Source organism: Monodelphis domestica, chromosome 3, assembly GCF_027887165.1.
Source record: "Monodelphis domestica isolate mMonDom1 chromosome 3, mMonDom1.pri, whole genome shotgun sequence".
NCBI classification, from domain to species: domain Eukaryota; kingdom Metazoa; phylum Chordata; class Mammalia; order Didelphimorphia; family Didelphidae; genus Monodelphis; species Monodelphis domestica.
In genome coordinates this window covers 519,628,051-519,640,598 of record NC_077229.1, presented here as the reverse complement: position 1 = coordinate 519,640,598, position 12,548 = coordinate 519,628,051, and the positions used below count along the sequence as shown (strand labels likewise).

General features: G+C 38.7%; 1 protein-coding gene across 4 annotated transcripts in view; it reads right to left on the bottom strand.

Annotated features, from left to right (window-relative positions):
• Positions 1 to 1,241: 1,241 nt before the first annotated feature.
• Positions 1,242 to 12,548, bottom strand: part of OCLN (occludin) — a 59,803-nt gene continuing 48,496 nt past the window's right edge. For all 4 annotated transcript variants that reach the window (XM_007486267.3, XM_007486265.3, XM_007486266.3 and 1 more), the window contains exons 7-9: positions 9,156 to 9,327; positions 8,552 to 8,593; positions 1,242 to 2,508 (exon numbers count right to left, since the gene is read on the bottom strand). In XM_007486267.3, coding sequence (XP_007486329.1) covers positions 2,407 to 2,508; positions 8,552 to 8,593; positions 9,156 to 9,327 — 316 coding nt within the window. In that variant the 3' untranslated portion in view covers positions 1,242 to 2,406. The remainder of the gene's footprint in view (positions 2,509 to 8,551; positions 8,594 to 9,155; positions 9,328 to 12,548) is intronic.

Here is a 12,548-nt window from a genome sequence, read left to right as displayed (position 1 = left end):
TATTCTCCAAATATTAAATCTGTATATAATGTTCTCTCTCTTTTTTTTTTTTAATCCCTTACCTTCCGTCTTGGAGTCAATACTGTGTATTGGCTCCAAGGCAGAAAAGTGGTAAGGGTAGGCAATGGGGGTCAAGTGACTTGCCCAGGGTCACACAGCTAGGAAGTGGCTGAGGCCAGATTTGAACCTAGGACCTCCCGTCTCTAGGCCTGGCACTCAATCCACTGAGCTACCCAGCTGCCCCCATAATGTTCTCTTGAATCTACTTGTTTCACGCTACATTGTCTCATGTAGTTCTTCACAGGTTTACAAAAAATTAATCTGCTCATTGTTTCTTATAGTGAAGTAGTATTCTGTGCCAATCACATACCACAATTTATTTAGCCATGCCCCAGTTGATGGACATCACCTTGCTTTCCAGTTTTTTGCCCTGACAAAGAGAGCCACTGTGAATATTTTGGAACATATAGGTTCTTTTCCTTTTTTCCTAATCTCCTTGGGAAACAGACCCAACAAAACTCTTCCTGGCTCTAAGGATACATGGTTTTATAGCTCTTTGGGCATACAAAATGGTTGGGCAGTTCACAGTTCCATCGAAGCATATCGGTGTCCCCATTTGTCCACATCCTCGCCAACATTTGTCATTCTTCCAAGTGTATTCGTTTTTAAAAATTCATCAAGATAAAAAGGATTGAAGAGAACTCTATGTCCAGAACAATAATACATTTTAATTAGTGAAAGCTTAAACTATGAATATACTTTTTGAAGTGAATGGACTTTCATGTACAGAGCACACAGAGGAATAGAAATTTCTTCAATTTGAAGTAATTCAATAATGAATACATTCATCCTCTTACCACTGACTCATGTCATTGGAAATGATACTTCATCATTATCATTAGTAAGCAAACTTGGAAAGTGTCTTGAATGCACTAAAGATTCTGTTATAAGATTAAAGCTGAATGGTTAATGGTCTTAGGATAGTTTCCTAAAACATGGGCTTTTTCTTTAACCCCTTACCTTCTGTCTTAAAATAGAAACTAATAGCAGTAAGGGCTAAGAGATTGGGGTTAAGTGACTCACCTAGGGTCACACTACTAGGAAGCATCTGGGGTCAAATTTGAACCCAGGACTCCCCATTTCCAGCACTGGCTCTCTATCTACTGAGTCACCTAGCTGTCACAACACAGGCTTTTTACAAGAGCATCTCTAAACACTGTGTAAGATGAATAGCAAGCAGGACCAGTTGAGCGAAATTTATTTAAATCCTCATAATTTAAAAAGAAATAGAACACACTTTGACTGAATAATATCAGTGGAAATCTCTATTACACAAAACACCATATTATCTCCAGTTTTCACATCAATCTGTTGTCAATATCCAAAAATTCAGCAACTTAACCATTAGAGTAACCAACTAGCGTAGTGTGAATTTGCCGCTTCACACTGTTACCACTAGAATTACTTCCACCAAGGAAGAGGTTTTTGCCAGCACTAATAATGGTCAGCAATCAGCACTCATATAATATCAAAAAAGGGTGTGTCGTTAACCAGGTTGAGTAAACAATAAAAACTATGTACAGGGCTTAAAAGTTCCAATAAGATACGGTTCAAGTTATAACTGTATTACAAAAGTAATTTATGCTTTATTATACAGACCATCTAATTGGTTAAATAAAAAAAAACCAAGATGTAAACCATAACAAGAAAATGACAGTCAAAAATACAAGACAAAAACTCTACCCTACATCATCAGGAGGCTAAATGCCCTGATTTTCAAGAGTAGAATATAGACACTTTAACATTTCATATGCTTGACATTCTCGCATAATTTTGGTTCGGTAGCATCAGCTCAGGAACTAGTTTCCAGCACTCAGAAGAAATCAGGGGAGCTGTTGTTTAGGACGCAGCATACACAGTAGACAGAAATCTATTTAAAGCAAAGAACTTCATTTTGAATATATTCAGAGTCACCATATGGAGTTCACCTGAATCGTGAACCAGAGCAGTAGCAACTCCATTGCAGAGTTTTTGAATGAGGTTACATTGTTCAGTTGAGAAGTCTCAGGAGGATGGAGTGTAAGTCACAGCACTGGTGACATGGGAAGTCGTCATTAGGTTTAAATCTTCAAAAGGCGTTTGGTCCTTAATACTAGTACCCAGATTTAATATCAGAATGGGAAGGTGAGTTATCAAAAAGAATTATAAAAGATATCAACACTGATGCTGTTAAATTGAATTAACTTTAGCTATCAAAACTTTATAAAGGTGACAGACAGAGATATCTTCTCATTGATTACACTCTAGAGATACTTTGTCTTCAGATAACATTGGTTAAGTTATTTGAAGAGAAGGCAAGGCTATATAATACCCCATAGTCTCTCCAACTTTCTTGTCCCCGTCTCTTTATGTTTTTTGTCGATCATAGTCCGCAACCATTTTTTTGATATGAGACAATTTGCTTTTCAGCTGCTTGCAATATTTCTTCTTATTCTTATAGTCTGCAGACTAAAAAGAGAAAAAGAAAGAATCAGAGAAAAATTAACCCAATGCTTCCTGTGGGGTCTTCCTTTAGAGATCCTCCAACATTAAAAGACGAATAGGTCTGATGGGCAGATAAAGATATACATTTCCCTTTTTGTTTTCTATCATGGAAAATTTAAAAAATAAAGGGGGGGGGCACGCAAGACCTAAAGTTTTTTGTTGTCAGAATCTTGTCAACTGTAACATGTATAATAATACAAATTATTTCCATTTACAACTCAGGTATAAAGATGGGTGCTATGGAGGCTATACTGTCAGAGTATGGCTGCTTAAATCTATTTATTGAATTTGCTCAGTTTTTCCCCCCTTAAATACAAGAAAATATACAAAAGGAACAGGATTTAAGAGGAAAAGATTCTGATATAAAACAAAAGACAACGAAACTTTAAAATAATTAATGTTTATACCTATAATTATCACACAGGCATTATATGATTTGGTCTATCCTCTCTCCTACCACCCTCTTCCCATCAATTCTTAAATTGAGATCAACTTCAGAGGAACTAAGATGGAGCATCCAGTGAGAGCCCTGTATAAATGAATGGCATGTGTGGAATGACTACTATGGGAGAATTTCCAATAAAAACTTTAAGAGTTTTGATAGAACTTTGTGTATGCGTGTTTGTCCTTACCTCCTACCACACCCACCACCCAAATCATGACAATCAGCAAAAGCACAAGGTTAGCACAAACAGGGATATCCAATATAGTCTGGCATCGGGAAGGGGCTAGGGAAGAGATAAAACCAGAAAGGCTTTAAAAGTTCCTTTCTACTAGGTGAGTCTAACATCTAACCAAGCACAAAGAAGGTATAGGAGAGCACCAACAAAGTGAAATGAGTATGCAGATTTTTGTTAGATGACTAAATGTTAGTTTATGTCTGTCTCGGTGTCTTGCATCGACTCCTAAATAAAATAAGCTTCATTTTCTAAGTGAAGCCAGAAAATAGAGTGTAGGAGAGTAAAGGAAGCTTCTGAGGATCAGTGGCAAGGCGAAATGAAGTAGATACAGTTCACAATATTGTGAAATCTTGAGTGTGACATCTCTCAAATTAGCAACTTCACAAAAGTCAATCGGGAGCTACCAAAAAGACAAAAGATTATGGAACTTTCTTCTTGCAATTTTCAAGGCAAGGATCACTCCAGTGTAACCTGTGGATTGTGTCCTACATGTTCCTGCCAGCATCTAAATAATACTTCCACATGCACAGAGGTCAAGTTGGTCTTTGCCTAAAATAAGAAAGTAAAAAGGGCTAGCAGTTCTACTTGCCATGTTCTCAAAGGCAATAAAGTGTTGCTTGAAAAAAAAAGGGAGAAATGTTTAGGAAGAAAACAAAGGTTAAGAAAGGATTATTACATAGAGAGGAAGAATCTCACCTTCCTTAGAAAGGCAGAAGTTAGGCGCAGCTAGGTGGCTAAGAGGAAAGAGACCCAATCTTGGAGGGAGAAGATCCTGGATTCCTATATGACCTCAGATATTTTCTAGCTATGTGACTGGGCAGGTCATTTAACCCCATTTGCCTAACACTTTGTGCTTGCTGTTCTACTTTGGAATAGTCAGAATCTAATCTGAGATAAAAGGTTAAGGCTTAAAAAAAAATCTGAGAGAGGGGGAGAAAGAGAGAGAAAGAAAGAAAGAAAGAAAGAAAGAAAGAAAGAAAGAAAGAAAGAAAGAAAGAAAGAAAGAAAGAAAGAAAGAAAGAAAGAAAGAAAGAAAGAAAGAAAGAAAGAAAGAAAGAAAGAAAGAAAGAAAGAAAGAAAGGAAGGAAGGAAGGAAGGAAGGAAGGAAGGAAGAGAGAGAGGGAGAGAGGGAGAGAGGGAGGGAGGGAGGAAGGAAGGAAGGAAGGAAGGAAGGAAGGAAGAAAGAAAGAAAGAAAGAAAGAAAGAAAGAAAGAAAGAAAGAAAGAAAGAAAGAAAGAAAGAAAGAAAGAAAGAAAGAAAGAAAGAAAGAAAGAAAGAAAGAAAGAAAGAAAGAAAGAAAGAAAGAAAGAAAGAAAGAAAGAAAGAAAGAAAGAGAGAGAGAAAGAGAGAGAGAGAGGGGGAGAGAGGGGGAGAGAGGGAGAGAGGGAGGGAGGAAGGAAGGAAGGAAGGAAGGAAGGAAGGAAGGAAGGAAGGAAGGAAGGAAGGAAGGAAAGAGAAAGAGGAAGAAAGAGAGAGAGAAAGAACATCTGAACTTAAGAGTAGGAATGAAACTTTCTATAAAGGAAATTGAATTAAGAAGAAATCAGAGTCCTGTGCTCCAAAGGAACTATGATATAGTATGGACCCATAGGCTTATCAGGTGATAGATCTTCAAAAAAGGATCATAGGAAAAGAGAAATAGTGGAGGTTGTTTTGCAAGGGGAACCAAAGTAGCTATTTATTATCCTGTCAGTCATAAGATGTCTGTTGTCTTTTGACTTTCTTGGTCATATTCGGTGTCAGAAATTATTAGTCATTACTGAAAATTTTTGGCAGAACAAATGATACCATCCAAAAGAACCTAGAATAGAACTTTCTAAAGACTTTGAAATCATGGGCAAGAAAAATGAGCATCTTTGAAAAGGGGGCAAGTCAAATAAAATTTTATCACTACTCTTGATTGAAAGTAAGGAACTGAAAAGAGGTGGTCAGGTTTCAGAAGTCAACTGTTAACTAAAAAGATGGTGTCAACTGAGATTTGGTACCATAGGATTTCAATTTCTGCACCACAGTTAAGGAAGAGTGGATTCTTAAGAGTTGGAGCATATCAAAGAGGGGCCAAAAAGCCATACTTGTCTAAAGTCCTGCAAATAATATTGAAAGAGCTTTTATAACATGAACATTCAAAGAGCTATGAAAAGCCTTATATGACAATAACACATTGGATTTCGTAACCATTTTTTGATGTAAGTACTATGGAATTACCATTTTATAGACGAGAAAACTGAGTCTCGGAAAAGATGTCTTCTCAAGAAGCACGGAATTGGTAAATATCTGAATCAAAATTCAAATTCAAGACTTCTTCACTCCAAGTTCATAGACCTATCCACTAAACCAAACATCTCACCCGAATGGATTTAAAAATATACATATTAAGAATAAAAAAGGGGAAAATAAGGATGATTTTTTAAAAATACCATGTTCTGATAAGAATTTCATCAATCTATTATGAATTGAAAGATAATAAATACTAGGAACAACAATGGAATAGGAAAAACACAGTTACTCTTTTTATAGGGAACTCTCAGATGAGCAAACTGCTTTTTACCAATACAGGTTGGACCCTTCTTAGCAACTTAAAAAAGTGTCATTGTCATCCATCCTTCATTGCAAAGAGAATCACTGACATCATGAGGTGATGTCTTAACTTCTACAGGAATTCAGATCTAGGCGAGGCAGAGTTCCGCAAAGTCATCAGCTTCACGCTTTCTACCAGAATCATCCAAGTTCAGTGGCAAGACAAATGTAGGACGACTGATGATGCCCTGGGCAGCAGGGGATTGCACTGGCATCTTCCATGTCCAACTAGTCTTTAAGTGTTCCATGGAGCCTGTTTCACCTGACATCAGGCCATTGAAACAAATTGTTCTCATCTGCCCATTTTGCTGTGGGAAGTCTTCACATGCTTGGGGTAGACACTCCCAAACTCACTGATGGGTTTGAGGCTTTTTAGTTACCCTCAACTTAGTTTAGCCAGCTACAGCTTTTTGGAGTCACAGGTGAGAGCTGGGTGATGAAGGTGGACAGCAAAAATGGATAAGCAGTCTTGAAATGGCCTCAGCAAGCTCTCACACCAGAGGTGCTAGTCCTTCCTTCCAACCCCAGAGGAAAGGGGTTGGATGAAACACAACTCACTAGTATCCCCCCCAAACCAATTTAAAATGTATTTTATTTAATATTTAATGAATTTAAATATTTAATATAATTGAGTTTATTATGATTATAAATATCTACGCTACTGTGTTCTTATTTAATATTAAATTTTTTATTATTTTTAATTTAATAAAATTTAATATTTATTTAATAAAAATAAAAGAGTATATGGTTTCCTAAGTCCATATGCAGCCCTGGGGATCTTTATGTAGAGTTTAGTTTCAGGGGCTAGGAGCACAGAAGGCCACCTTCCACTGCTGACTCAATCTCCTTTAGGGACTGCTGATGGCTTGCAGGGCTCAGAGCACTGTGAGGTCCTGAGCCTTGGAGCCTCCCCTTAGGCTGGCACTATCTTGCATTGGAGTTGGCCTGGTCCTTGGGTATTCACTGCTGGCTTGGGCAGAAGCTCGGAGCCTCACGCTGGGCTTACATCAACCCACTGCACTATGGACTGTCTTCTGATAGAGAAGCCTCACTACAGGCTTGTGTCAGGGCTTGGGACTTCCCAAGACCTTGAAGGTGGCTGGTGCCCAGGTTCAGAACCTGGAGCAGTAGGTGGTGGGAGGGTGGGCAGCTGGCATTCTTCTGTGTGAAGTTTTACTTCCAGCTCCCCTCTTATCCCATTGAAATAGACCCTTTCTGCCTACCTTTTGAGTTGTTTTCTTTTTTCCCCTTTCCATAACTCTTATATTACATATATGATATTTTTTTTTACCAATTACATGTAATAAATTTCCACACAAGTCTTCCTAAGTTCTATAACCGAACTTAACTTCTTAACACCCCCCACCCCCTACCCCGTGCTGGCAGGCGATTCAATCTACATGATATATGTATTATCAAGCAATACATAAGTCCATATTGTTCATTTTTGTAATTATCAAGTTGTTTCCTAAAGGAGAGCTACTTCACTCTGCCCCTATTGATTCTGTGACTCTAGTATTCATTCTGAGGTGCTATTTTAAGGTCCGTTTGAGAGGATTCTTAGAAGGATTCCAGCCTTCCATCCTGATACTCTGCCATCGTGGCTCCACCTCCCCATTTCTATTTGTGTTTGACTCCAAGAGACCAAGTGCCTGGAGTGACTCAGCTAGTATGTGTCATAAGAAGAACATCAAGCCATGTCTTCTTAGCAGCTACATCCATTTCCTCTCAAGAACAACAGAAAGGGATATCACTTGCTGTCTCTAGAAGGGTGGAAGGAAGGGATGCAGGGAAAGAATTTGGATCACAAAATGTCAGAAGACAAATGTTAAAAACGGTTTCCACAAATAATTGAAAAGAATTCTCTACAAAAAGTATTTTTAAAGCTTTGCTTAGAGAAAGAGTGAGATAAACAGTTATCCAGGGAGGATAGGATGGCAATGGATGACTGGTAAGAAAGTTCAGTTCTCAGTTTCCTTTTTACTGTGTTTTTCCTTCCTTTGTGATGGAAAGAGTAGAACAAAAATAGTAGAGAGAGAGTAGAAATCCAAGAAAACTGACCAAAATATTTAGTTGAACTCAAGTGACCCACCAAAGAAGCACCTATATCCTAGCATGGTGAAAGAACAAGCAGACGTGATGCCTGAGCCCCTCTCCGTCATCTCTGAAGGAGTTTCACAAATGGTGCTAAAGATTTGTAAAGGGCAAATGGAAAGGGGTGGCACCAACTATAGGCCAGTGAACTGAACTTCTATTTCTGACAAAATTCTAGAACATAAAACTCAGGGGGCATTAGAGTGTAGGTGAAGAGTACTTCAGAGATTATATAGTCCAGACCTATAATTTTTTAAAATTTACTTTTTAAAATCCTTATCTTCTATCCCAGTATCAATTCTTTTTTTTTAAACATTATTTTATTTGGTCATTTCCAAACATTATTCATTGGAGACAAAGATAATTTTCTTTTCTTACCCCCCCACCCCCCACCTCTCCCCTAGTCAATGCACGATTCCCCTGTATCCCAGTATCAATTCTAAGATAAGAACAGCAAGGGCTAGGCGACTGGAGTTAAGTGATTTGCCCAGGGTCACATAGGTAGGATGTGTCTAAGGTCACATTTGAACTCAGGTCATCCTGACATCAGGCCTGGCCCTCTATCCACTGTACAGCCTAGTTGCCCCACTTCATTGAATTTTTGAAGAGAACAGATGATAGAGAAATTAAGGAATTTTGTCATTGATAATACTTACTGCTTTAAGTTCCTTTAGTCGATTGTATTCATCGGCAGCTGCCTATGAACAAGAAACACAGGAGAATGCGTGTTTATAGTGGAATTTTTCTTAACCATAATTATAATTATGCTCAAACCCCATAATTTGGGCTGAGGCTTAAAGCCCTGAATTATACTTTAAAGAAAACAATGCTATCTAATCTAATGATATTTTTTTTACTTCATCCACATAGGCAATTAGAAGCTAAACTGCAAAACTCTCAAATGGACACATTCCTTTCCTCTTTTTATTCATTCCAATAGCACTTTTTACATTTTAGAAGACTTTTCACAAGGCTGGAGTGGCAAGAACGGTTCCTCTGCTGAAGTCTTACCAGTCTTCAACATGCCTAGATTTCCCAAGACACAGACGACTTGACATGGTAAAGTAAAGGTTCCCAAAATTTTGAATTGGATAATAAATGCAAGATTAATGGTGGTATAACTAGGACATAAATATAAATGATACTGGCATAATACAATTAAATCAGAATTTGTATAACCTCTTTTGTTTATTAAGCTGGTCTTTATTTCCCCTATTTCTCGTGTTTTTGTGAATGAGTTTTTATTTTCTAGGAACTCACCATGTATTCCTCGCTTTCTTCTCGATAATCATCTAGTTCTTTATCCAGGCGAGAGAGGTCTTTGTGAATCTCATCGATTTCTCCTTGTAAGCTCTTGTACTCCTGTAGGCCAGTGTCAAAGTTTTTCTTATACAGTTGTCTCTGCTGGTCTGAGGTTATTGGTGGGTACTCCCTAAATATTAAGGGGAGAAAATTATTATCTGTCTACTCTTAAGCCAAATTGAAAGAAGTTGCTGGAAATGCAATGATCCAGGACAATTCTGAGGGACTTATGAGAAAGATGCTCTCCTCATCCAGAGAAAGAACTGTGGGAGCAGAAACACAGAAGAAAACCAACAGCTTGATCACATGGGTTGATGGGGACATCGTTGGGGATAGACTCTAAATGATCACTTTCGTGCAAATATTAATAATATGGAAATAGGTCTTGAACAACGATACATGTAAAACCCAGTGGAATTGCTCGTTGGCTACAAAGGGGGGAAGGAGAATGGGAGGGAAAGAATATGAATCATGTAACCATGGAAAAACATTCTAAATTAAGTAATTAAATAAATAAATTTAAGGGGGAAAAAAGAAGCTGCTGGACCTTCAAGACTGTTACCTTTCTTTGATACAATAAAGACAAGTGTGGGTACCCTCTTTCATCTCTAGCTATGGCCACCTCTCTATAATGTTTCTAGATTCAGTTGAAAGAGTGGTGGCTAGAGCTCAGTACCTAGAATTAAGAAGACCTGAGCTCAAACCTGGCCTCAAACACTTATTACTGTGTGACCCTTGGCAAGTCACAGCTTCTACTTGCCTCAGTTTCCTCAACTATAAATTGGAAATAATAACAGGGTCTATCTTTTTTTTTTAAACCCTTACCTTCCACTTTATAATCAATAATATGATAAGGCAGAAGAGCAGTAAAGGCTAGGCAATGGGGGTCGCCTAGCTAAGAAGTGTCTGAGGCCAGATGTGAACCCAGGACCTTCTGTCTCTGACTTGGCTCTCCTCTCCATCCACTGAGCCACCTAGCTGCCCCTGCTAAATGCTTTTTACAAATTTATCTCATTTGATCCTGACAACAACTTTACAAGATGGGTGTTGTTGGGCTAAATCTGCCTTCAGACACTTCCTAGCTATGTGACTCTGGACAAGTCATTTAACCCCCACTGCCTATCCCTTATTGCTTTTTGACCTCTGTAATTTTAAGACAGAAAGGAGAGGCTTAAACAAGGGAGGAAAAAAGCCCTTAGCACAGTGCCTGGCTTTTTATAAATGCGTATTCCCTAGAGTTTAACAGATGATCTTCAAGGGTTTCTGTGGATGAGTAATTTATCGCCCCGTGGCCAGCCACTCTGAACTCTGACTAGAGGGTCCACTCAAAGCCATTCAAAGTTTAGTAGCAGCTGCCTGAACTGTGCTCCAGTGGAAGGCATCTAGGAGGGACTCATCTGTGTGTCTCCTCTTATTTGAAGATACTTTCAGTGCTTCAAGAGCGATGATTTCACTGATGTGGCTATATCACAGCTCCTCTACAGACTAGCAGATAGTGTCTGAGATGATATTCCTATAATGTTCTTTTGGACCCCCCAAGTCATCACCCTGGAGCCAGATGGGTTATGGGCTTCCCCAAACTCAAGCTCATCAATTTCTGCTTCTAATTCTCACATGACTGTGACAACTGACACAGAGTCTGTAATCAATCCTGTGTTGGAAGCCTCTTCTGTTAGTAAGGGCTAACCAGCGGAGCTCTTGAGAACCCCGGATTACCCCTATCCTGTAAGAAAGCATCACATCCTAGGACTCTTGTGTTATAGTCAAACTTCTTAATGAGGGGCAAACAAAGAAAAAGCACTTATATACAGGATAGTTTACTTCATTTAGGCATAAAAGCCTATTATATGCCACTCTGTGTGCTAGGCACTGGGATGACAAAGAAGAAGTCCCTGCCCTAGCTTACATTCTATAAAACAAAATAATATGTTCACAAGTAAATATTGGAAATATAAAATAAATAATAAATATTATATGTAATATATAACGAATATGTTTTATGTAAAACATATAATATAATTACATATCTAAACATTTAAAGGGAAGGGATATATACTAACAACTTGAGAAATCAGGAAAGACTGGAGGAGGACATTAGCATTTGAGCTGAGCCTTGAAGGGAGTTCAAAATTTCAAAAGGAAGATTCAAGAAGTTGAGAGACAGAACATTAACTTTTTAAGTGTGTAGGTAGAGATAGAATAAACACCACTGGTAACCACCATGAAGACCACGGGACTGGAGCCATAAAGGTAATGAGCTTTGAAAGACAAAACTAGAATTTCCAAGCCAAATGGAGGGTCACTGAAATTTCAAAAGGAGTAACAACAGCTTAAGTTAGCTTGAGGAATATTGATTTAATGGTGGTGTAAAGGACAGACTGGTGAGTGAAGAGTTCTATTGAGGGAGAATTATTAGAAGACAGTTGCAGTAGTCTAAGGCAAAAGATAATGAGTGGTCTGCACTAAAGTGGTAGCAGTGTGAGTAAACAGAAGAGAACATAAGAAAGAGAAGTATAAGAGATGCCATCTCTTGATTGACCAGAAGTTAGATACTATTATTATTCAGTTGTTTCAGTTGCAAATGATTCTCCATGACCCCATTTTGAGTTTTCTTGGCAAAAATATTGGAGTGGTTTGCCATTTCCTTCTCCAACTCATTTTAAAGATGAAGAAGAGTGACTCTTTGGCACAGTAGGTAGCGCATCAGTCTTGCAAGCTGAAGGTCCCAAGTTAGATCCATGGAAGGAGGGCGTGATATACTGGGAAAGGCTTCTGGAGAGGAAGAGTCACTAGACTTCTGCTTGGGCTTAGCTCCCACCTGAAGTGGATTGTCTTTCCCCTGAGGGTCCCCCACTCAGTCTGAAACTGCTAGCCTGGGATTCCCTTCAGGGTGGATTCTCATGGGAAAAGGGAACAAGGACAAGCTTTGGGGTCTCCAATTTACAAGCTAGTCCCAAAACTTGGGGTTTATCAGATCTTACTAGGGTACAAGTTTGGGGTTCCTAGATGCCATGTTGACAAGAGTATGAATTCACAAATTATTTGGCTGCGGTTTATATGCATAGACATATACCTATGAAGTTTAAGATATTAGGCTAGGGAATTGTGATTAAGTGACACTTGTCCAGAGTCACACAGCTAGGAAATGTGTGAGGCCAGGTTTGAACCCAACTCCCAACTCCAGGTCTAGAGCTCTATCCACTGTGCTCTCTTGATGTCCCCAAACCTATCATCTTTTGTTTAAAAACCCTTACCTTCTGTCTTAGAACCAATACTGTGTATTGGTTCTAAGACAGAACAGTGGTAAGAGCTAAGCAGTGGGGATTAAGTGATAAGCCCAGGGTGACATAG